This window comes from Chenopodium quinoa, unplaced genomic scaffold (genome assembly GCF_001683475.1).
Source record: "Chenopodium quinoa cultivar QQ74 unplaced genomic scaffold, ASM168347v1, whole genome shotgun sequence".
Lineage (NCBI taxonomy): Eukaryota > Viridiplantae > Streptophyta > Magnoliopsida > Caryophyllales > Amaranthaceae > Chenopodium > Chenopodium quinoa.
This window is the reverse complement of record NW_018744143.1, coordinates 602,693-628,495: the sequence shown is the minus strand read 5'-3', so window position 1 is coordinate 628,495 and position 25,803 is coordinate 602,693. Positions and strand designations below refer to the sequence as shown.

At 33.9% G+C, this 25,803-nt stretch overlaps 3 protein-coding genes and 1 non-coding gene across 4 annotated transcripts; 1 reads left to right on the top strand and 3 right to left on the bottom strand.

Annotated features, from left to right (window-relative positions):
• Window positions 1-612: 612 nt before the first annotated feature.
• Window positions 613-5,129, bottom strand: LOC110693165. Its single transcript, XM_021870288.1, has 4 exons — window positions 4,518-5,129; window positions 2,563-2,710; window positions 1,308-1,401; window positions 613-1,197 (listed from the first exon to the last, which is right to left on the bottom strand). Exons 1-4 carry the CDS (start codon window positions 4,862-4,864, stop codon window positions 896-898), a joined length of 891 nt encoding a protein of 296 aa, XP_021725980.1. The 5' UTR covers window positions 4,865-5,129; the 3' UTR covers window positions 613-895.
• Window positions 5,130-7,952: 2,823 nt separating this feature from the next.
• LOC110693164 (mRNA cap guanine-N7 methyltransferase 1-like) lies at window positions 7,953-16,994 on the bottom strand. Its single transcript, XM_021870287.1, has 13 exons — window positions 16,513-16,994; window positions 15,671-15,810; window positions 15,521-15,589; window positions 15,356-15,427; window positions 15,147-15,248; window positions 14,929-14,985; window positions 14,380-14,518; window positions 12,641-12,705; window positions 12,458-12,508; window positions 11,938-12,000; window positions 9,559-9,679; window positions 9,279-9,340; window positions 7,953-8,773 (listed from the first exon to the last, which is right to left on the bottom strand). Exons 1-13 carry the CDS (start codon window positions 16,577-16,579, stop codon window positions 8,678-8,680), a joined length of 1,104 nt encoding a protein of 367 aa, XP_021725979.1. The 5' UTR covers window positions 16,580-16,994; the 3' UTR covers window positions 7,953-8,677.
• A 1,664-nt stretch (window positions 16,995-18,658) lies between these two features.
• TRNAA-UGC lies at window positions 18,659-18,731 on the top strand. The gene has a single exon. It is a non-coding gene; the product is annotated as a tRNA-Ala (tRNA).
• Window positions 18,732-19,085: 354 nt separating this feature from the next.
• On the bottom strand, window positions 19,086-24,161 carry LOC110693163 (putative beta-glucosidase 41). Its single transcript, XM_021870286.1, has 13 exons — window positions 23,750-24,161; window positions 23,575-23,641; window positions 23,353-23,411; window positions 21,995-22,070; window positions 21,719-21,790; window positions 21,448-21,535; window positions 21,088-21,343; window positions 20,682-20,797; window positions 20,365-20,588; window positions 20,244-20,275; window positions 20,040-20,142; window positions 19,824-19,932; window positions 19,086-19,742 (listed from the first exon to the last, which is right to left on the bottom strand). Exons 1-13 carry the CDS (start codon window positions 23,891-23,893, stop codon window positions 19,544-19,546), a joined length of 1,545 nt encoding a protein of 514 aa, XP_021725978.1. The 5' UTR covers window positions 23,894-24,161; the 3' UTR covers window positions 19,086-19,543.
• Window positions 24,162-25,803: the final 1,642 nt, after the last annotated feature.

Sequence of the window (25,803 nt, the reverse complement as noted above, 5' to 3'; positions counted from 1 at the left end):
TAATTAATTAATTGAAACCACCAAAATAGAAATAATTTACCCATCACTGACACTCCTAAAATGCTGTCTTAACGCACATACAAAACACAACATAACCTCCATCTCACTTGCGACCTGCAGTTTCAGGGGATGGTGACAATATGTCCTGAAGGTGGCCAGACTAGTTTTATCATTATCGTCGATTCCGGATTTTATAGCATCATGTTTGGCGTCCAGACTAACCCTTTCATCCCTAAACAATAGGCCACATATACAGGATCATGTTTGGTGTCCAGGCTAACCCTTTCGTCTCTAAACGATAGGCCACATGTATGGGAACCAATTTGAAATAATTATCCACATCGTCGAAGATCATCACAAGTCAAAGCAGATGAGAGATTAAATGTTTGGGCCTATCCACGGTGGTGACTATCAGTTCGACCTGCTGTTATAGGTTATAGGGTGGGTTTATGTGGACGACAAATCCTTCAGATGGAGAGCAGAAGTATAAAACATAACAGCCCACAGAGAATACTAATGTGGGTGGTAATGTGGTATACTGGTAGATGTGGTAAACCTTGCTATTACAGATTATCATCATACTCTTAAATCAAGCTCAACAGGGTAATCAATAAACTTTAGAAATAAAGCACAGAATATTCCTTTATATACCCATTAAACAGTCTTCCAATTATTCTTCGTGAACTTTACTGTACAAGGACATCTTCCGATGATTACTAACATTTCTCAAAAATCCATATACGTACTGGAATGAGAAATGTACTAACATAACATTTACCATGCATTGATACTTGATAGCACTCAAATAAAACCTGAACTCTGTTATAGTTCTTTGCAAGCAAAAAACGACTAGATGTTGAAGGATCGACAAATTAGACAGCTGAGGAATTCAAGTCTAACCTCGCTTCATTACTACCACCATGATCACCATCATGGCAAGAGCCATGAATGAACCTCCGGCCAAGTAAGTCCTGGAGCTATCATCAGTATATCCAGCTCTTTTATCCACCTCTGGGACGGCAAACCAGCTCTGGACCATATCAGTCAAGTTTTGAACCATGTCGACTACTGTAAGTTTTACATTTTCTAGCAAAGCCATCAGACCATCAGGCTTTTCATTATCATCGTAATCAGGAGAATTTACAGAACTCTTTGGAGACTCTTGATTCTCAAACTCGGGACTCTCAAACAAAGTAGCTGCAAGTGTTGTACTACATGATCAGACTTAAAATGTGTGTATATATTTTTAAACAAAAAAAAGGGAATAACTCTAAAGAGTTGAAGTACGGGTTTAGACAGTTTCTTACCTTTTTTCTCTGACTCGAGATACTCCACGAGAATAGGGTTTTGCATAACAGCAGTCCACACATTAGGATCACAAGCAATTGAAGCAACTACAGTCTGCCAAGGGAAGAGAATAAGGAGGCAAAACAATTAAATTTAGATGATTAAACTCAAAAAAAATCACATATATCACATACAGTTTCATCCAAGCTAACAAGTGTCAGAGCATATGACAGTTTCATAAAATGGAAAGTCCGATGTTAACTTGCAAGTACTCGATTCTAATGTATTTTGCAGTCATAGCAATCAAAACATCAAGAATTAAAGCAATAAAAGCATTAGTCCTTTCTAACCCCCCGTCAAGCATTAGGACAAAATGACAAATGCCTCGGTTCTTCATTGTGCACAGTTATTCTATTGAACTCTTCTAGCAGTTATTAAATTTGATGATAGAAATACTCGAATGGAAGATATCACCCTCAGCCGCAAACAGTAATAAAGTAATAACTAAAAGCTACACAAACCTAATCCCTTTTGCTAGCCAAGATTATGCTCACAGAAAGAATTTCACATCTGTTATCTTTCCTAAGATGGGAGGAAAAAAAAAAACACTCACTACTTCTGATAGCAGCGAGAAGTGTTATGCATAGAAACTGACCAATCAAAACCTAATAGCAAAGCTAGGCCATATCAGGACTACACAAAATGCCAAGATTCACAGAAATTCACATTTCAACCACAAAGAAGACGAATGCATATAGCATGATATATCACTCCAATGTTTTAGGGGATCATGTGACACCAGCAACACAACAACAAATAACAGAAACTTGCAATTACGTTGACTCAATAACCATCCATCGGCTTGACAAACTTTCAGAGGCAGTACTAACACCATGAAATTGGGCTACAAACATCACGAAATGAAAGTTCAATATAACTGGGTTTCCACTTCAACTTTTTACAAGACGGTTACCCTTCATTACAATGTCCAAACAAATATAATCAAGAAAAGACCGATCCAAGTTCCAGCTTTGAAGAGAGAAGCCTAAATATACATTTCTCCCCCATTAACAGCTTCTAGAGCATCACTGTTAGTACAGCAGTAATAAATAACAAGACAACTAGTTCTGATAATTGCTGTCAGTTTTATTGGACATTTGGACTAGTATGTAATCAGATGCTTGATAAATCTTTACTAACAAATACAATACCTACAGCTAATGAGCATTGAAAAGAGTAGGAGACATGAGAAAAATATGAATGATAAATAAATACCTGGGCAGCAGGGCTTTCTTTGAGTAGCCTAAATGCTTGCATCGCACTTTTTGGCAAACGTGACTCCTGAGTGATGCAAGCTTTAGTCTCATGAAAAGATGGGAATGAGTCCACACTTCCCAAAGATTTTGGTGAAGAGAGATATACCCTGCAAATAAGCACCATTCATATAAATAACCCAGCAGCTCACAATGATGTCATATAATTGATAGCTCTAAACTATACAATCAATGAAGAGGAAAAAAAATATCCATTATAATTAGATAGTTAGATGCTGTGCCAAAGTTGATCATAAATGCTCAAAGGGTTATCGATCCGTTTGCAAAGACCAAAGTAATTCTTTTGACAAAATAGAAATCCAGGATGAAAAAGGGGAATAAATTTTTCGTTGAATACACAAATTAAATATTACAAAATTCCATCTCATAAGAAGGTCAGCCCTTAATTTCCTACAGAAGTTTTCAGCAACCACCATAATTCTGATGAAATTAACACAATTGTAAGATTGCACACAGAAAATGGGTGTCAGAGGGAGAGATCATCAAGGAAAAAGGCATAGTAACTAAAACAAAACAAATTAAGCATCAAATTTTCAAAGCAAAACCTCAGCTATATGGGACTGAGTAGCCTCTTCTAGAGTCAAAATGAGGTATCTAAAGGCCTTATAAGTTACAACCATCAAATTATTGAAACTTATTCAAAGAATCCTCTTCCTCCATTCACTTAAGTGAAGTGTGTAATAAATAAAGGAGGAAACATAAACCTAAATCCTTTATCTCAACTGTCAACAATATCCACATTTTCGGCATATATAAAATTCTCTTTTCATATTTTCCAAAATTTTCCTTTTAACATACTAATGTATGGTTCAATAAAGCTTTGTTCTCATCATCTGTTTGAAAAAAAGTTATACAAAATTAAGCTCAACAAAATAAGCCAAGGAAAATAAAGCCTAATATATTATAAATGTATGCTAAAGGACTAAAGTAGCTACTTATGAAATTAACCAAATGCCAACTTATAAGTCATACATAGCATGAACCAAATGAGGCAGAAATTGAAAAGTAATTCATGCCAATTCTTCCCTACCCCCTAAGGAAAAAATACATACAAAAGAGAAGTGGGAGTAATTTGTACGGAGTACTTTAAATCCAAACAAATCAGCAGCAAATTATCAGGTATTACCCTGTAACTAATGCTGTGACAGCTATCTAGGGAGGACATAAGGAATTGTTCCATATCGCCATATCTACAAAGAGCGAAGGAGCTAACTGAACAACTAAAATGAACTAGAATATGAAGCCACAAAAATGTTGTCAAGCCCAAATAGGGAGCACAAGAGTACAAGACAGCAAATTACAGTAATATTTATCCCACTCATAACAGTTCATTACACTAGCATTTCACAAAGATTGAGCTAATAATCAGGACTTTCGGAACTCCAACAGTTATTCAAAAATTCAGCACTATAAATGCGAAAAGACTTCCCACATGAGCACCATTCTACAATGGGACACAAAATCATCCAAAGACAAAATCTTTTCTACCTAATTTGGCAAGTTTATCTAGAAATTCCTAATCAACAACCAGCTTCTTATGCAGACAAAAAACCTATTCAAAACAAATTATTACATTCTTTTCCATTTTAAAGAAAAGTAACAATCTTTCCTTCCTTTTTCCTATATCAAAACAAACTTTAATTAACACTTATAAAAATCACTAAAATTCAAACAACTCCAAAACAATAATGACACCCGTATAAATATAGCATTTTATACATAATTTAGACGAGATTCGATCACGAGCCATGACGGAATTTGATACCATTTCCACAATCATTTAATTCAACAATAAATCGATAAATAGCTAAAAAAAAAACTCAACAAAACAAAATCCTAAATCATAAAAAGAAAAACATAAACCCAATAAAATTAAAGGGAGGAATAGAAATTTACTGATCAAGAGCATCTTTAAGTTCAGAAGTAGCTTCCTTAGTTTCTTCAATAGTAGGAACAGGGCCAAAAACCAATCTGGGTTGACCCGAATCAACCCGGTCAACAACAAATTCATCTTCACCACCAGCAAATTCCCAATCATCAATCTCCCAAACCGGTTTCTGAACCGTTTCTTCAACCGTCAATCCACCGGTTGAAGATGATAACCCAGAAGAAACCGGTCGAACCGATTTTCGAGCCGCTAAATTCACCTGTGTTTCAGCCGCTGCACTCGCGCGAAATCCGCCGGTCATTACTCCGATTCCGGCGACTTTCGCCGCCGCTCTCATGGCTCCGCCGCCTCCCATGGTGAATTTGATTGATTGATTTTTTAGGGTTTACGGAACTTGGGGAAAATTGGAGGATGGATAATAATTTATTATGAGAAAATGGGAATTTGATTGAGTGAAGTAAAGATGGAATAATAAATTGAAAAGTTGGGGAAAATGCGAGAGATATTTTCGGGAATTTTTTCGATTTTTAGAATGGAAATGGAAGTGGATAAGACTTGTTAACATACGCCACGTGTGAATTGAGTGTATCTTTGATTAATTTTTTAAGAAGTTTTCTTGATATCTTGTTTAGTGAGAAGGACTTCCCTTTTGAGAATTTGATTTTATAAAAATAAAAAAAGAGCATTTTTTTTTTTTTGAAGGGTTGAAAATTTAAATTCTGTGGAGATGATGAGAAATGTTGGTTCGTTTTGGGAAATAGATATATAAAAGTAATTTGTTTGTGAAAATTTGACTTTAATTGATTATTGCGTAGTACTCATAGTAATCAAGGTGCATCTTATACTATTGAAGGTATTGATATAATGATACCCCATATATTACAATTATAAAATACGGAGTATGATTAGCTATTTTAATTTGACAAATTTTACTTCCTCAAAAAAGTTAAAAAAAAGGAAAAATTGCCAAAAATAATCTCAACTTTGCTCCGTCCGTCTAGAATAATTCCAACTTTTGATTATTTTTTAATAATCCCAACTTTATACTTAAACCGCTCAAAACAATCCCAAGTGACCGGTGACTTGTCAAATAAGTAATTTTGTTTTTTTAGGTTTAATGTACAAATGTCACCATGTGATTGGCCCAAAAACAAAAAAAAAAATATTAATACTATTAGTATTATTGCTTCAAAAAAAAAAAAAATACTATTAGTATTATTATTATTAACTAATTAATTTTTAAAAAAACCAATCCCTTAGCACCGCCCTTAGGCCCTCCCCTCCAGCCGACGCCACTCCATCCCCCTCCCCTTTCCGGCGCATGACCACCTAATAGGAGAGCGTATGTCGACTTGAGAGTTCAATTGGTCGAAGCTTTCTGAAGTAATATATAGAAGCGCAATTGGTCAAGATATCTTAATTGCTCAAGTAAATTGAAGCTCAAATGCTCAATTGATGTCATACAATTCCAGATTAATCAAGTGATATGAAGGAAAAATATATGGCAGCAACATGGTGTTCAGACTTTTCTACACCAGTTCAGAATGTGAGTGAAATTATGAAATTAATCGATTATACGAACAATGGGTAACTATGACCAAAACGAGATCAAATAGTAAAGGCTTACATTTCAGGAGAGTGGTCGGGGTGGTGCCGGCGCCGAGGGAGGGGGAGGGTGTCTGGGCGGTGGCCGGCGCTTGGAGGCAGGGGGTTGGGTTGGGTGTGTGGTAGTGAGGGTGGCTGGGTTCAAGGCTCTGTTGTTTTTTTATTTATTTATTTATATATATATATATATATATATATATATATATATATTATTTTTTTTATTTTATTATTTTTTTGAGTTTATTTTGATTAATTTTTTTTTTTTGCTTTAAATTTTTTCTAAACAAAAATAAAATGACACGTGTCTGATAACTTGTAATAACAAGTTGGATGATCGGTTGGGACTGTTTTGGGCGGATGGAGTATAAAGTTGGGATTATTAAAAAAATAATCGAAAGTTGGGATTATTTTGGACGGACGGAGCAAAGTTGGGATTATTTTTGGCAATTTTTCCAAAAAAATGACAATTTTTACGATTTAGAGTTATAAAATACTTTAGGATTTGATACACGTAAAATAACATTTCCTCCGTTTTTTTTTTACTTGCATCATTTTGCAAATTGCGGACTCGTAGACAATGAAAAAAGAACCCGTGTAAAAGGGGAGAGATAGAGAAAGTTTATTTTCTAAGTTGCGGACTTGTAGACAATAAAATATGAACCCATGTAAAAGGGGAGAGATAGTGAAAATTTATTCACTAAAAAGAAAGTGATGCAACTAAAAAAAACAGAGAAAGTATATTATTTGAAAAATGAGTGTAATAGTTAAATAATTTATAACAAATGAATCAATTGATTTTGTTAAATATGAAACTTATTTTTTCGTTTTTGGTTGGTAAGGAAAAAGACCCTATCAAGCCGAAACCTCTCCCCGGTTCTCCCGACCCGAATTAGCGGGTTAGGCACTTTGAGAGTGGGGGAGGGGGGACCTTACCACTAGACCAAACTATGTTTGGTGTTAAATATGAAGCTTATGCTAATGTATATTTACGAAGTTTTATTTATTATTATTATTTTTTTATGTGTATGATGCTTTTGATGCGGAGATGATACGATGAGTTGGTTGTCTGAATCAATAATTGTTCATGTCTTTAATGACAATAATAAAGTCCCGTTGGTATAATTACTATACCAATAGGGAAAATGATTTTGACACACCTTATGTGAGAAGAGCATAGAAAACTGTGCTCTCACATAAAGGTGTGCCAAAATCATTTCCCCAATATGAGGTTTAAATATACTAACATGATTATTGGTATTTTTAGACTTTATGTTGGTACAATTACTATGCCAACATGAAGTATAAGTGTTCCAACAGACACTTGTTATTGTCATTCATGACAAAAGTAATTATAGACATAGACTTCCTCAAAGTCACACTTTAAACTGAAAAAGGGTAGTGGTTAGATAGTGTATTAGTGTAGGTTGTACTTTGGTAGATTAATTGAGATAATACCTTCAGATTTCTCATTCCACGTACTTGAACTGAACTTCCTATGATGCTAATTGCATTAATTCAAAAGTGTGTTTGAATTTAAAGATAATTGATTTTAATGTACAAATAAATCAATTCACATTAATAATTTATTGCCTACAAAACTTTAATTATTATTTTTTAACTTTTATCATAAGCCTTTTTTTTTTTTTTTTTTTTTTGTGTAATTTTAAATTTAACTTGTGATATGATAACTTTATGTGGTGTGTTTTATATAATAGAAAATTCATCCTTTATATATGCCCTATCATAAAAAAAATGGAAATAATATAAGCGAGTAACATAGCACGTTTCTGTTGTGTAAACAACCTGTTGGGCAACTATAACTGGCACGAGCTTAAGAAAAACAAGAAAACACCCTCATAATTGTGTTTTAATCCTTTGTCATGAAAAGAAGATCCTCTAACATTAGCTAGTACCCGTACGAGTAGCTGCTTTCCAGGGACTTGCACTTGCTTCTTTTAGAGAAGGCTTGGCTCTACTATTTCTATCCAACGCCCTGGTTATGCTATAAGGACTAACTGTTATAACCGAGAAAGTGCTTATGCCGACACTAACAAGTGACACACCAACTCGGAAGTAAGGAAAGAGGGGGTATGGCAACCAAGCTACCTGACTATTAGCAGATCAGCTACTCTAAAGGATTACACTTGTTTTTAAGCTTCAACCCGAAACACTCTTATGATTATGTTTTATTACCTAAAAATTAATCAGATTATCAGAGCTACATTATCACCAATATACCAGCTTTCGAAGAAAAGAGCCATGAGATCGGTGGAGTATAGTTTATTGTCTTCTTGTAATGTGCAGACATATAAACCTGACTAATTTTGCCTCAAATCAGGGAGAACTGTATTTTGTCAAGTCCTGCTCTGCTGCCTCTGCAAGAAGAAGCTCATGATACTAAACTGGACTGAGCTGATGTGTAATCTCTGATTAGAAAAGCGTGTAACTGAAGCACGTCCCAAGTTTCAGGTCTGAACTACTGCCAGTATATTGGCATCTTGACTAGGACCTGGCGCAATTGCTGTCGCAGTTGAATTTAAGCCGAAATACTATCCTGTTATAATCAACTAGTAATGTACATGATGTCCTCCTTTTGAATGGGCTTATCGCTGTCGCCCTTTTTCACAATTCGCTTTTGCTTTTGGTCTGGTTGGCCTCGCTAAGATGAAACAGAAAAAGAATCTCAGAATATTATTAAATATATCACTTGATTAATCAAAAAGTAGTAGTAGCATTTCATAATAAAGATTAAAGCAGGTGCATAGATTAGACCAAAGAAAGATAAATTGACAATTGAGACTTTTTTTTAGAGCTAGAGGCATAAAGGGAAAAAGGCTGTGAGGAAATATTCAGAACGTACTCTGGTATAACCTCCTAGAGACACTGCCAATATCTAGAAGAGGGGGGGGGGGGGGGGGGGGGAGTGTATACGACTATTCGGGTAAGGCTGCCTGGCCACTTTTAAATCTCGATTGTTAATTACGAAGTATTTGGAGTATGAAGTAAAATTAGTAGTACCACACCCCAGTTTCCTTAAAGTGGATAGAAAGTTTAAGAAACATGTACTTTACGCTTTTACGCTAGAGTAGAGAGTCTTATAGCAATCTATCTGAGAGATATTTCATAGTATGATAGTAATGCTGAATCAACACAACATGGTTTACCTTTTTCAGCACAAAAGCCAAATATAAGTAAGCTACTTCCCACTCATCTGGTGATAATGTGCCTGAAATCAGAGACAGTTAGAGAAATCAATATTATGGAAAGTGGCACATGTAAAAGAAGACCTTAAGTTACCAAATTTGTGCATAACAGGAGAGGCATACAGAAAAGAAACCATTCAATGTCCAACAAGCATTTTGTTTATTTTTCTTTGTTACAATCTTACAAGTTATTACTACTGACTGGGCGGGAGGGAAGATGATCACGAAGTACAGAACTCACTATTATCATGGGAATCACCCAAAGCACCCAGCCTCCTCATAAGCTCAACAAACTCAGGCTTTTTCAAATATTCTTCAACAAATTGATGATTGTTTTTTGCAAACACTAGCTCAAAGTCATACTGCACATAGAACCAGTAGCATCAATGAAACTTGTTCCTCCACAACCACAAGGCAAGATATATATTTCAAGATCAAGCATTCTAACAGTATCAGAATCTCCAAAATGTGGATAAAAATTGGAGAAAAATAAGGTAGTGCCAACTGGCAACATATGCTACTTCTCAACATGTAAGAGTTGAAAAAAGCCAGATTAACCATGAATTTTTCCATTGAGAGCATCCGTATAGGTTAATTGCATAGTTAAGAAAATGGAAATAAAAGTAAAATAACCATAAGATCTGTAAAAGCAAGTTTGCAGGAAAAGAACTATTACGGAAAGGTGTAAGCTACGATGTATGAATCTATAATAACTAATATTAAAGTAATTACCACTGACATCATAACTATCCACGTGACAGCTTCTTATAAAAAAATTTCCCTCCAAAACTATTATTGACATCATTCTCTTTATTTATTTATTTTTTTTCACGGTAAAACTAATGTTTGGAAATGATTGACTAATTATATATTTTTCTACAAGCTTTTAGGACTAAATAGACTAAATATACAATTTCTATTCAAATGAATTAAAATTAAATAATTGACGGTTGGTCTCTTTCACATTTTTTTTTTCTCCTACGTAGTTTTTTCCTTAAAAAAACAATCTCCTACATTTTACTGTAGTAGTGATTGTAAATTTTGGATTTTGCACTCTTCGTTAATTCTTCAAATTTTCTATAATAAATCAAAGGAAAAATTGCCCGGAATAATCCCACCTTTGGGGCGTCCGCTAAAAATAATCCCACCTTTACCCCCAATCTACTCCCAATGGTCCCAAAGTGACCGGTTACCTATTAAAAAGGTAATTTTTTATTTTGGGTTTAGAGTGCACGTGTCACCATACAATTTGTCTAAAATTTTAAATTAAAAAAAAATGAATTTAAAAAAAAAAAAAAAAAAATAGGGAGCAGCCAGCCACCCCCTCCACCAGACCACCAGCCCCAGCCACCGCAATACTCTACCAGACCATTAGATCGGAGCTCGCGTGATGGGGGAAGGAGAGAGGTGGTCTGAGCGGCCGAAATCGAGGCAAGGGAGAGTGATGGGAGGCCGAAATCGTGGTTTCGTGACAGAGGGAGGAGGTTCAGCCACGCCAGGTTTCGTGACGGAGGGAGGAGGTTCGAGGGTGGTTCAGGAGAGGGGGTTCAGGCACGCCTGGTTTCGTGAGGGAGGGACGGGATTCGAGGGTGGTTCAGGGGGAGGGGATTCTGGTTTCATGAGAGAGGGAGGGGGTTCGAGGGTGGTTCCGGGGAGGGGTGGCAGGGGAGGTCGGCGCGCCAGGATCGGTGGCAGGGGAGGTGGTTTGGCTGGTGTGTGGTTTCTAAAATTAATTAATTGTTTTTTTTTTTAACTTTTTTTTAAAAAAATTTAATTTTATTTTTTGGACTAATCGGTTGCTGACACGTGTCAAGTAACTTGCTATAACAAGTTAACTGACCGGTTGGGACCATTAAAAAAGATCGGGGGTAAAGGTGGGATTATTTAAAAATAACTCAAAGGTGGGATTATTTTTAGCGGACGCCCCAAAGGTGGAATTATTTCGGGCAATTTTTCCTAAATCAAAAACTAATGCTAACATTTTAATATTTTTATTATAGCTATGAAGTTAATTAGAATAATTAACATTATCATGTCTTTCATTTTACCTCCATTAATCTAACGAGAGGGATCACAATTTATTATGTTTTGCTTAAAATATTTATATAACACACTTACAAGTAATTTTTTTTTTTTTTTTTTTTTTTTTTTTTTTTTATCATTAAAACCGTACTAACCTAGTAAGATAATAAGACAGCATCCATGGAGGATATTCTGATGCATAAAAGGGGTGAGATTGGTTCTTCTACACTTTAATTGACGGTTTCAGAAAAATGGTTCATGCTCAATTGCTCACACAGTTTGACAATGAAAAAAGGTTTAGGATCTTGCATGAAAACGACATGAAGGCATGTGAATATCATTTGGAGCTTATTCTACATGCTAACAAGTTTTTTTAAACAATTTACATCATATCCTTTACACCGTTGTTTATTCAATACTGAGCGGTCGGCAAACAAAGCTACTGGGTAGACCATAGATGATTCCTAATAACAAACTGTTCAAACAAGCAAGCTTGCTATTGGTCTAACAACCCAGCACATTTCTGAATTTGAACGAATGGCTAGAAGGAGACAAAAATGTTATGCTGACTGAAAGAATGCCATAATGTAATCAATACCTCTTCTGCCAGTGACTTAAAGACAGGGAAAGGGACAACCCATTCAGGACAATCAACAGCATCCTGCAAAGGGATATTAGGAATTCCATAAGACACAATTCTGAGAAAGGCAAGAAAATAGATATTGGTTGTGATAAAGCCTTGAAACCTGTAGATTTCTACAAAACCCAAACCCAGAGAAAAGCACTTCTTTTTCTTACAAAGCCTAAATGATTACACCACTCCTATTTGGGAAACTTTTGGATCGATAAAGATCTAAAATTATTTCATGAGGTCAAAGATAGGTTTCCCAAGAACCCCAACAAACTTTGCAGCAGACCAGTCATTTAGAATGCTCAAACCTTGGTTAGATAGAGGCCACCTATCTCTGAAAATGGATAGTATTAATTGTGAAGATGAATTTGAATACATAACAATTTTAATGAAATTATATGGAGCATTTCCCAAACAGGTTATATAATCATGCAAGCAGAGTTCTCACAAGATAGCAATGTCAAATGAAAAATTGACAAATCAATACCTCTAAGTGAAACTTGTATCGGATACCAAAAGGACTGGTTGCTTTAAATTTCTGAAGCCAAAAAAAGTTATTAGTCATATAAAGTGACGATTTCAAGCAACCATCATAGAAGAATCATGAAAAAAGAGCATTGGCAATAGAAAAGAAAATAAAAAAAAGAGAGAGAGAAAGAGAGAAAAGCACCTTATCAGCATAATCCTCATCAAAACGTATCCAGTACACACTATTTCCAAATTGTAAACCTTCCGCTGCATGTTATTCAAGGAAAATTAGGATCTCCTGAAGCAGAGTAATAATTTGGGACGAAATAGAAGCATAACATGAAACACTCTTTAAACAAAGACACCTCATCCTAAAATAGTGCAACACTGCTAATATAACTTCCTGTTTCAGCTGTGTACAACTACTCCAACTTCCATTACAAGTTGGATTGTTATACTTCAATTCAGTGCAAACTTATCAACCACAACAGCATGAAGGACGGCTGAAAGGTACAACTCAAAGAATAGAGAACAAATCAGCATATGATCACACACATATGCAGATATAGTAGATCCCTAAAGCCTAGAAATTGTATCACTTGACCACATGAAAACCATTACATGATCAATTATTTATAATCAAGAAATGCAAATATTGAATTAGTAGGGACCCCGGAGATGATTTCGTTTTCTAACTATAATCTAAACTCCATGTCATGCATTAGCCCAACTACTAGAAAAATGTCATGGAATAGACAATTTTAGACATCTTTTGGTATGATGTATCATCATAAATATATGTTCTGACAATATATTGGATAAATAAGGACATAAAAACATATAAGCATCCAAGTCAAGCTTGTCACAATATAGTAAGCAAAATTGTTCATCAGAACATCTTTTAAAACCACTAACATTGAGAAATGCAAAACTATTAGTCTCAATTTTCAAACATAAAACTTAAACAAAGGAGCTATTACCAGGCTACCAGCCAATTAAAAAACATTTTTGTAAATTATAAACATAAAAACCTTAATCAAAAAAGTTAATAAATTTTATAACAGTAATTAGCTTATGCATACCAAACACTCAAGCAGTGTAAACTTAAAACACTATCATCAATATACAGTTAGGATGTAAGGGAGTAAAGAAAAGATAATCCTGAGAGCCAGGTGGAGGTGGATAATGCCATACACAAGAGTTTGTAGGAATCAATGCTCAATCTCTGTGCTCTCCATTAAATTTGGTTGCCTTTATATGTTTCTAAGTGGTTGTTTGGTTTAACATAGGAACTTATTTTCCCATGTTCCAATTCCTAGGAGGTGATCAAAGTTTTTTAGTTGATCATGGGAAGTAAATTTCCCATATAAAGTTCGACTTACTTAGGGAAGACCAAGTAAGAATATCCTCCATTAAGTGGGAACTAGAAATTCCTATGTTTTACTCAACCAAACAACTCTACAATCTTCCAATTTCCATGAACTTCCACTGCCCATGCACTTTAGTATCAATCAAGCAAAAATTTATTAGAGTAGTGGCAGAAGTACAGAAAAACTGATAGCCTCACCCATCAGCAAATATATTCATAACACCAACTTCTACCAAAAAATAGTATCACAGTCAGTCTATTAGTCAGTTCATGTAAGCAAACAATTGTTCGGACAAAGCAAGAATTATGTAAAATGAAGTTTTGTGAATTTCAGACAGAAATAGAACTACAGAAGGGTCAAGGACCACTTTTACATACGATTTTAGCTTCAGAAATGCTAAAAAGGACTGCACAGTATTATCTTATCTTGGAATATAGGATCACCTTTGCGTGTGATGTTTAGTGTGAGAAATGCTAAAATATTGAAAATCAATACATTTGCTTGAAAATTTCACTATTTCCCACGAACACAGAGTCACAAACAGAAGCAAAAACTAAAAGAAAGAAGAAACCTTCTCTGAACTTCTTGACAATAACATTGGCATCAGGCATTGTTCCAATTAAGATGCCACCTGGTCGAAGCAATGCTGTAATATTAGCCAAAGCTCGCCGTGCACGTGCCTCAGTAGACCATGAATAATGCAAGGCAAACTGCAGATATCAAAGAGTTTCAAATGAAAGGAGTTCAGTTTACCAATACAAAAGCATCTTCTATAACTAAGAACCTAAGTACTCATGATCCATAAGGAAATAGACAAGGACCAGACTCTAAATCTAAGGGATATGCAATTTACTGTCAAAATGTTCACCCTTAATTAAGATTAGCCTAGGTCCAAAGTTACATGAAATTGAGAAATTCATGATGGAATTACGGGGAAAAAAAAAAAGAAAAAAAAAAAGAGAAAGGAAAAGAAAAGAGAGCAGCCAATCTGCTAACAGGTCTATTCAATAGCAATAACTTACGCTGAGTTAGGTTACTAACAGAGAAAACCCTCAGACTGGTGAAGTCTAAATTTGACAAGATAGAATAAACTGTGACTCAGCTGTGAAATATAACCCACCTGACAACTGCAAAGGTCAAAGGGGCCATCCTCTGCCAATACTCTGTCAAGCTGAACCTGAAATTATCAGCATATAATAAGAAGCATAATTAGCTATGTCCATTAAAGATTCAGTAGTTGATGATATAATGAGCTGCTAAAAGACACATTTAAGTTAGATAAATATAACTTGTAATCAAACAGAACTTCACAATTAAAAAATTGCCAGTCAAAACTACCTCAAAGCAATCACCACATAAGAGGCGTGCAGGGAACTTAAACTTTTTACGACGCGAATTCTTATCCGCATCACCATTATACCTTGTACGGCAATCTTCAATCTGCACAGTCTCTAAAAGTAAGCTACATTGCAATTCATTGAAAAATTGCTTGAACATAGTTGTCAGACTAGATAGTGATCAAAGAAGAAGTAAAAGTTATGACATACTGAGCCTTCAGCAATATCGATTCCAACATAATATCCAATCTTAGCCTTGTCCCATTTTATAAGATCCCCACCCTAACACACGGTGAGGTATAGAAACAATTAGAACTTTGCTGAACGATCACACGATTAAATTTTAATCACTAACAAAGATAAAACCAATGCTACCTTTCCACATGCAAGATCAAGAACAGCATTCCCAGGACGGGCATAAAGCTGAATTAACACACTTTTTATCTGCAAATCAGAACAAATGTAAGAAACTTTCATCACAAACACTACAGAAAATCTCATTTATACATTCTTTACAAAGAGTACCCAGTTGTTAAGTTTCTTCAAATGGATAATTGGGCTCGCTTCTCGTTCTTCCAATGTCTGGTTAGTTCTTGAACTGTAATGATCAGCTACATTCCGAGCAGAAATTCTTGTACTCTCATCCTCAAGGAATTCCCCATCTCCTAAAATATCACTAACAAGATATTATTCCATGGACCAATATACAAAGCCTTACCATATAAAAGTATTAAGTTACACCCTTTCTCACTATTTTCCTCAGACTCGGATACCCATGTCCGACATGGGTACGTGTCTAAATGTCCAACTCGGCTATTTCGTGAAATTTCCATCAATTTGAACTAAAAATAGTGTCCTACCCATGTCTAAGTGTTGAGAGGGTTCGACACGGGTACTTTAGGTAAAATATACGGTCCGAATAACATAGCTTTCTCATCTACAGGACGTAAATTACACCCAAGTGTAGGATGAAATTAGCCACAACGAATTGTTCCCTCAAAACAAAAAAAAAACCACAATAATTCCGATTTCCAGATATTCTAATACACCTTATAGTTATAAGGTTACACCCAAGTGTATAATGGAAATTGTGCGCAAAAGCAAAATCTTTCTCTTAAAAAATAAAAATTAAAAACTGCAGTTGTAATTTCCACAGCTTCTGGAGTATTCTAGATTGATTATACTCAACACTTTTCAAACTAAGTGTAGCAGAGATAACATTCAATCAATTGTAAAGCAAGAAAACAAGAACAACAGAATTAACAGAAGAATTTATAAATTAAGATGTTATACATAACCCTAAATAAAATTAAAAAGAAAATCAAATAATAAAAATCAAAACTTTGTTACAGAAAATGCACAAATACCTTGTGGGTTGTGTTTAAATCGAGATTGAGGAGGGCCAGAAGATGAACCTTCGTAGCCACGTTTCATGATGGCAAAAAAAAAAAAAAAAAAAAAAAAAAAAAAAAGGGGGTATTTAATTCAATTATAATTGAATGTGGGAAATTGAGAATAATAAAAACCCTGGAATAATTAAGCTCAGGTGTGTGTGACAGAGAGAGAAAGAGTGTTTAGTTGGAGGGAAACAACAAACAATAGAGACTAGAGAGAGAAACAAACTGATTACGGATACTCCGAATGTGTTTTGTGGAACAATCCACGGTTACGACTTACGAATTACGTAGAAATTCAAAGAAACTTGATTTTTCCACTTCACAATTTTATTAATTTTTTTTTAAAAAAGTCCACTTAACAAAAACGAAATTAATTTTCCTTCTTATACATTTTAAAAAAAATTACTCTCCCCACAAAACCCCTTATTTTCTTCTCTCTCTTCAAACTTATACCCCACCACCTATTATTTTAATAAATTTAACTAACATTTCTAAAACTTCGTAAAAGTCAAAACGTTTTATTTATTTAAACAAGGAGGGAGTAGTTTTTTTTTTCCACAAGGAGGTAAAGGAGTTAGCCCCTAACTAGTTAGTCACTTTTAGAGGTAATCACGGGCCGAGCTAAGTTTTGCCCAAAAGTTGGCCCATTTTAATTCAATGCTTTGGTCGAGCCGGCCCAAACTTCGAGCCGAACGTACCCAAAAATCGTGTCCAAGCCCAAAGCCAAAATTTTAACCAAAGTGAATTTTAAGTTGCCTAAACCCCAAAAAAAAAAAAAATTTAAATCAGGTCGGGCCAAAAAATTATGCCAAAAATTAAACCTACCATTTTTTCGGGCAAGGTTGAGTCGAGCCAGTGGATTGGGCTAGCTTTAATCACGTCTAGTCACTCCCATCTTTCTTCTATATAAAAGTACACTTTGTTCGCCAAAATTAGCGATAGTGGGTAGCTTTTACAAGTAGATGTTAGTTGTCATCTAATGTTAGATGTCAAAGTATCCGTTCATAGTATATTTTGGCAAAGCAATAGTTGGCATACTAATAAAAAGTAAATCAATTTATCTAATGTTATTCGTTTTCCTTTAAAACGCTAATATATACGAAGTATAACTGTTGACACCGAAATCTTGTTAATTATTAGGTGTCAGATATATGTAAATAAGGAGATAATATCAAAAAATATAAGATATTTATCTTCAAGATCTCGTAAAATATTTTATAGCTATCTTGTTTACTACTCTACGACATTCTATATAAAGAGAGTCGTTTCTAGGGTTTAATTAGGCTCAAATGGAATAAGTCCATTGTAGGTCCATAGTATGTAATAAGCCGACAAGGCCCTGTACTACAAACAAATATCAAAACCCTAGCCCATTGGAGAGAGGAATCAAGAGATCTATGAGAGTTGTATCCCACAATTTATTAATGAAATTATTGTTTCCGTATATTTTTCTACCTCTTTATTTGTATATGCAAGTTTGAATTTTTCTGGTTTACAATAACGCTTGAGAAATGCTACTGAAACAGTACACAATTACCTCTAACAATAACCAGTACTCAAAAAAATATGTTGCCAACACTCCAAGTATTGTGCTTTGACCTAATTAAAATGTTACCTACCTAAAATGCTATCATCGAACACACCATTGGTATAGCTTTTGTAATATTCACATACTCTCTTTTAACCATTTCTTGTGATTATACATTATGAAAACATAGCATGTGCAATAATCTTGTATTGATCGTCTCGATAGATATAATCATAATATCTCGAAGATATTGATTCATAAAATTATGCATTGGTATGTGATAAATGAAATAAATCAAGTAAAAAAACCAAAAGAATTATGCTTATGTACATGTGTTAGATACTTAGACTCTACTCCGTACTACATATATTAGATCATACTAGGTCATTTCGACTTTTCGAGATAGATTTAAGAATCCTGCATTTGAGAATTGCAGTTTTCCAATAAGATCCTCACAAATTCACTCCTTTAGATAAACCCAATTGATATGGAGATCCATGATTATATTCATAAAAAGCAACCCAATCATGCGAATGCTGTGGCAGAAGCTTGATATAAATATACTTATTGAAATCTACATCAGCAATTGGGGATGTAGCTCAAATGGTAGAGCGCTCGCTTTGCATGCGAGAGGCACGGGGTTCGATCCCCCGCATCTCCATTTTTGGCGCGTGTATAAAAATTATTAAATTAAATCCAATATTTTGCATATAGAGACAATGTTTGGCACTTAGTATTATTTTGTCTAAAATCTTCTTCATGCATCTTGAGAAAAAAGTAATTGGATGTATGCAAAGATTGTCATTTTGTTAATTAAGTTGCTATTGTTTCAGTTGTGTTGGCAGAATAATCTTGTAAAACACCATTTTAACACAACTGTCTGTATGTCAGCAGTTGTATACTGATATATTTGTATATGTGTATTGACGAAGAACCTTTTAGAAGAACAAAAGGCCAGAATATATATTGACTTCTTTCGAATATTATGGGACATAATTGATTATCAAGTACAAGTGTTCGTTTGATTAACAACACAAAACCCGAGAAGTCCATACTCATCGAAGCATGATTATTGATAACTCTAGAGGAATTTTGGAGTAGACGTCTACTTCGAAACTAAAATACAGAAACGCCAAATATGATCATTAAATCATCAATCATTGCCTGTTACAACCAAACATGAATTTAAGTAAAGTCTGATGACTTTTTTTCAAGTGTATAGTATATGTACATTATTTGTTACAACTTCAAAATGATTTGGTTTTGTACAATCACATATATAATTCATGAAGATAAGATATCAACTGTCAATGGCATCTTGTGACCCTAAAATTGGTACCAATCTTGACCATTTGAGAATTTCTTTCTTTTTTGTAGTATTCTCTCTGTCTTGTTATGTACATTGAGCCAATGTATATACAAGTTGAAGAACGAAAGATGTACATAATAGAAGAAGAAACAAAGCAAATTAAGTTAGGAATCTTTGTGAAGATTATTACCATCGTGCCTCAGGAAATTTTTGAACCACTTGACAGAATGCTTAGGTATTCTCGTAAGGTTGTTCTTGTAATCCACATAGTATAGTCCAAACCGATGTGTATAGCCAAGATTCCACTCCCAATTATCTAGCAAAGACCATACAAAGTATCCTCGTACATCACAGTTATCTTGCCTGGACATTTATATCAAATTAGCACATCTTCTACAAAAAATAGAAATTAAAAATAAGCATAGAACTAAGTTTCGCGTATACCTTATTGCAGCAGAGAGATTTGAGAGGTAGTCTCTATGGAAACCTATTCTTTTATCATCTTGCAAAGCATCATTTAAGGCTACATGTGGCCCATCCTGTTCATCCATGCCTGGCACAATTTAAACTTTTATTAGTCTAATTGTTTACAGTAAACATGAAACATTATCAGAGTTGATGCTATACTATGAGCTAAAACTAGAGTAGCAGAAAGTTTACCATTTTCAGTAATGAACATTGGTAGGTTGCTATACCTATCCCGCACATACTTTGTCAATGAACGCAGTCCCCATGGCACGATGGCTAGCCACCTTGAAGCAGCCTAAGAGAAGAACATTACAGTGTAAATTGCCAAAACCATTGGTATAGATTATGATTGGAGAATAATGCAGTACATATGCCAGAAATATATAGGGAGCTTACCCTTTCTCCGATTGGCACACCAAACCTATAATCTGCATTCAAAGATAGTAAAAAATTTATCATATTCAAAATCATTGTTAGCAAATTAGCATCACTAGAAATAGATGTTAAAGGGACTTACGAGAAGTGATGACTGCAGAATCAGTTGAGGCATCTTGAAGCACAAATTTTCTGAATCGTGTTCTGTCATTTCGAGCATACAATGTTGTGTAATGGTTAATGCCAACAAAATCCAATGACTTAGTCAGTAGTATGGATATCTCAGGTGTGATCTCAGGAAGCCTGCCTCCCACAAGCTCCTGCATCGAATTTGGATAGTGACCAAAGAACAGTGGATCAAGGAACCTGATCATTTTACATTCTTAGTGTTATACAGACAATACAATTTATATCAGTACAATCTTACTAAAAAACAATATACAGAGTTAAAGCAATCACCATCCAAGCGAGAAATCCATAGCCCGTTGTGCAGCATCTGTGTCTTCTTTTTTACTTGTTATTGGCTCATACCATTTTGCATCTAATGCAATCCCAATTAACCCTCCTTGTCTTTCCTAGCAAAATGAACAGCATTTCCTTTAATGTATTTGCCTCATGAATCCTAACTAATGAGACATATACTAGGAGTACATTATAACTCCTTCCGTCTTATATTAATCTATACCTCAGAAATTTCAAATCTGTATGGAAACTAGGAGAGCCAAAAAGGAAGAGAAAAATTTAAATGGGAGTATGGCTCAAAACTTAAAAGTATAGTAGGCCATAAAAAAAGTTAATTTCAAGAGAGGAATGAAGTAAAAAGGACATACTTACTATGAAAAGAATGTATGGAGTAATTGATTACCTTGAATTTTTTTTGATAAGTATGGTAGACAACAGCATGAGAGAGGAGGATATTGTGAGCTGCCACATAAGGCTCAACGGATGATTTTCCCTTCTTACAAACCAAATGACCAAGAAATGAGCATCTTCCAGGAGCTTGTACACCAGAATCATAGCCACTGATAGAGAAACCATGGGGCTCGTTGAACGTGATCCAATGTTTCACTCTATCCCCAAAAGCTTCAAAGCATGTTGATGCAAAATTCTCGAAGTCTTTACTGGAGAAGCAATTTGATTGGGTCCATCAAGCACATTAGTTGGAATTCTAATACCATACGATTACAACAAGTGAATTAATACTTATTAGATAAATGGTACTCACATTACTTGATTGTCCAACCATCCTTCATAACGGTCTTCAAGAGCCTGTGGAAGATCCCAATGGTACAAGGTTACATAGGGCTGAATTCCTGATTGACAGATATTTTGTTAATGCCATTTTCGTTATAGAGTAATAACTTTTTTTTCACAATCTACTACTACATATTATCTCTGTCCGGATTTAGTTGTCACAAAGCTAGTTTATTAGACTACAAGTTTGACAACTAATTCCGAATGGAGAGAGTACATGCTCATTATTATAACTTAGTCACCTTTCTCAAGCAAAGTATCAATAAGATTGTTGTAGTAATTTATTCCTTCCGGGTTTGGTTCTCCTGTCCCATCTGTGATGTAAAAGGAAGAAATTGATTAACTTTTGTTGTTAAGAGTTGTCAGACTATATTTTTCAATGCTTTAGAAAATATTTGACTTACTATCAAAATCATCAACAAAACATAAAGAATGAAGAAGAGAAAGGTATAGTATGATGATGGACTCCTAAACCAAAATTTTATTTTTTTGGTATAGACTTTTTACAGAAATCTTACTAGGAAAAATTCTTGGCCATGAAATCGAAAATCTGTAAGAATCCATTCCCAAATCCTTCATCAACTCTACATCGCTCTGTTTATTATTATAAGCCCATTAACAGGGAATAAAAACAAAGGAAAAAAGCTGTTAATAATTTTGAATTGTACTTATTCATTTTAATTTTGATTAATGAGTACAGCATATATGAAAAGAAAACACATGAATTTTATTTAACAAAAGGACTACTACATTTGAATATTTATTTATATTATCATGAAACAAACCACTACTTGACTGTTACAATTTTATTAATCATAAAGCCTTATGATTAACTTGAATTCATTTAAAAATCATTCAAATTAGGTAGCCAATACTATACATTATTATCGGATGGGGGAATGAATGTGCTTAATTGAACTTATTTTTGCTAAACACAAGTTATTAATACATAAAAAATTAATTTAATATTGCTAAAAATTATTTAAATAAAAGAACCTAAGAATTTGTTTTTTAAGGACATTTAGCGAAGGCTATCTACCAAAATACACACTTTTGCATTCTCTTTTATGGACTCTAGTTATGCGCCTTATGTCTATTGGGAAGCAAACTGAGTAGCAGATTATATTGTAGTGATTGGTCATCATATTTAAATGCACCAAGATATTGATCGTTGATAATAAACTTTCTTACGATATATATCATATTTTTAAATAAGTCATGTTACTATCTTGAGAAACGACTAGCCAACATTTCCTTCCAAAAATCACAATCAACGTAGAGTAAGTACAAAAACAATGTCAAATACTTGGACTTCTAAATAAATCACTATCAAATTATCCATCTATCATGATAATAATTGTTCTCTCTTTAACGTCACTAATAATATCCACACAGAGTCTACCATCAAAACAAAGACACTTTTTTTTTATTTTTTATTTTTTTTATCTTGATATTTCCAATTTAGTTGTAAAGTTGCATAAAATTGGTATACTTGTAAGTTACGGAGTACTATGCAGAGTATAACATTCACCTTTAACACTACTCCCTCGTATCTGTGTTTGACATTCTCATTTTGACTGTACATGTTTGTTTACGATTAATACAAACAAATCAACCTAACACCTACTTGACTGCATTTTCTTATATCAAAAAATAATTTAGAAGATTCTCTCATATCCTAAACAGTTACAACCTTGCAATTCTTTCAAGTTTCTAATTACTCCGTCAAACGTAAAAAATAAATGAAGCAATTAGTGCACATAAACATTTGACTTTAATACATACTACCTCCGATTACTTTTATATGCAACTTTGGAATATTTTATATCTCTCAAATTAAATCAACAAAAAAATTCCCAAATTTGACAAAACTTACCTTAAATCTATGGTATTGATCAACAGCTACATCTGCATCACTGAAATCCAAAATCCTCCCTAGCAAATAAATGAAGCAATTAGAGCAAATAAACATAATGCTCATTAATTCGTAAGGCAATCATCGTCAAAACAACAAAAACTTCTTAATATAAACTAGAAATTTACAACTAATCAATTTTGAAAATTACTGAAATAAAAATAAAAATAAAATAAAAAAAACCTGGGAGCCTTGAGAAAGTGTCCCATATACTCTGCCCTCGATTCCCTTCATTTACAGCTCCTTCAAACTGCAGAAAAAACGTACCAAAAATTAAATAAAATATATTAAAATAAGGTCAACTAAAAATTGAAAACATATAGTAAAAAAAATTTTATAAAGGAAAATAAATATAAACCTGGAAAGCTGAAGAAGCGGTGCCAAAGATAAACCCATCTGGAAAATCAGCTCTACTAATAATTTGAGAATTAATTGGAATTACACAGAAGAAAAATAAGCAATTTGCCGCATAAAACAGAGCAAATTTTGATGAAGGCGTCATTTTCTAAGTATTAAATGATATTTTCATAAATCCTAAAATATGTAACTATATTAGAAATTAATGTGTTTTTATTTTTTCTTATTTATTGTCTTAGCTTTAAAGATGAGAAAATATAAAATAAAATGAAAAGTGACTAGAGTTTGGAAATTATTTTCTGGGTTGCTTGAAAAAATGTATAAAATGGGGGTTGGAGGTAAAGCTATAATGTTTAAAAACGTGGACATGTGGTTTTTATATACGTATATGTGTGAGGAGGTGTGCTTTGAGTACACGTTACTAAAGTTGTGATGGTCTATCTTTACGGAGGTGCAAGGGTGCAACATGGAAGGGAAGAATCGAAAGAGGGTCGGAACTCGAATGGTTGGAGTTATTTTCGGGTTGGGAATGATCTTAACGTAACTTATATTTAATGTATGATTATATTAATAGAGTCATTCACCCGTCTACGATCTGGCTAGACCAAATCAAAAATTGGATTTTTAGTTTCAAGAATCGAAGATCGGATTGATTAATAAGAAAAACAATAAGTATGTAGGATTGTAGGTGTGTTTTATTCACCTGATTTTCACTTATCTGAATTTGTCTTATCTTATCTGAACTTACTTGAACTTATCTTTAACTTTTTAGAACTTATTAAAACTTATTTTACTGAACTGAACTTATCAGGTAAACAAAACAGGCCCTAATACAAAGTACAAAACACTCATAAAATTAAAGTTTTCCTAACTTGTTAAGGATAATCTTAACCTTTTTAAATGCATAACTTTATATAAAAAATTGATATGATCCAAGACCCATTTCTAAAGTGTTTTAGATCGCATTGGACCAAAGACCGGAAAAATTAACTTCTCGACTTGGAGACTAGACCGGTTAATTTGGTCCTGTCCAAACCATTTTTTTCGGTCCGAACTGATTTTTAAACTCCCGAGTTAGTTATATATGTTTATCTTTTTGTTAAATAGATTGAAAATATCTAACTCAAATTAACAATTATTTTTGTTAAGCTGAAATTATTTTTATTGAATTGAAATTATTTCTATTAATTCTCTATTATTCTTATTCTTTGAAGTTACTGATTTTACTTGATTAAGAATTATTTTTACTTAACGAAATTATTTTTGCTGAATTGAACTAAACTGAAATTAACTTTACTCAATATAGGTATTACTTTAATAATAAGGTAAAGAGAACAACACCTATGTATAATTTTTAAAAGACCAGTGGATTTAAAAAACAATTTTGATAAAGTTATTGAGTGAAAGTGTAACACCCCCAAATCTCCCTCTACGGAAATACCAGTATAATACGTATAATTATACTATAGAGATAGACTTAGGCGTATTACCGCCGCGTGATTACGTAAGGCTACTCAAACTTCTAATTAAAACTACAACTTCGCAGTGGAAATTCAATCTCTTTCTTTATTAATACTTAATAAAAATAGTAACCAATGTTATGAGTACTTAAAAATAGAGACAAAGACCAACAGTTCTAAACTAGGTGAAGAATATTCCGGGACTCCCAAGTGCTCATTTATTGACTCCACCTGAAAATAGTCAACACTGCTTACCATTAAGGTAAACAGGGCGAACCAAAACAAATAGGAAATACGAATTAGCAAAATATGCTAAGTGCGATAAGTGCAAGATAAGTAAATTCAATTTATTAGCAAACATGCTTTTAAAACCAATTCCAATAATTAATTCAATAATTCCAACTCATGATTTAAAAATCAATTCTCAATATACTCAAATATAATTCCAATACTCAATAACTCAATAATAGTGATTATTAAAAATCAATTCTTTTCAAAAACCCAATTCCTCTCTAAGTGTGCACACTCCCGAAGCTACTATCTTTATATGGAAAGACTATTCTTGAGGAAAGACTAGGTCATACAAAGTCCATAG

Excerpts from the sequence above, each read along its gene's own strand:
- LOC110693165 (XM_021870288.1), bottom strand. The coding sequence starts at position 4,864 with ATGGGAGGCGGCGGAGCCATGAGAGCGGCGGCGAAAGTCGCCGGAATC. Across the intron at positions 2,711-4,517 it reads CTTAAAGATGCTCTTGATCA|GGTATATCTCTCTTCACCAA; the intron begins GTAAATTTCTAT and ends GCTTATTTGCAG. Across the intron at positions 1,198-1,307 it reads TCTCGAGTCAGAGAAAAAAG|CTACTTTGTTTGAGAGTCCC; the intron begins GTAAGAAACTGT and ends CAACACTTGCAG.
- LOC110693164 (XM_021870287.1), bottom strand. The coding sequence starts at position 16,579 with ATGAAACGTGGCTACGAAGGTTCATCTTCTGGCCCTCCTCAATCTCGA. Across the intron at positions 14,519-14,928 it reads TTGACCTTTGCAGTTGTCAG|TTTGCCTTGCATTATTCATG; the intron begins GTGGGTTATATT and ends TGATATCTGCAG. Across the intron at positions 12,001-12,457 it reads GATACAAGTTTCACTTAGAG|GATGCTGTTGATTGTCCTGA; the intron begins GTATTGATTTGT and ends ATCCCTTTGCAG.
- LOC110693163 (XM_021870286.1), bottom strand. The coding sequence starts at position 23,893 with ATGACGCCTTCATCAAAATTTGCTCTGTTTTATGCGGCAAATTGCTTA. Across the intron at positions 21,536-21,718 it reads TGATACTTTGCTTGAGAAAG|GAATTCAGCCCTATGTAACC; the intron begins GTGACTAAGTTA and ends TCTGTCAATCAG. Across the intron at positions 21,344-21,447 it reads TGGTTGGACAATCAAGTAAT|TAAAGACTTCGAGAATTTTG; the intron begins GTGAGTACCATT and ends TTGCTTCTCCAG.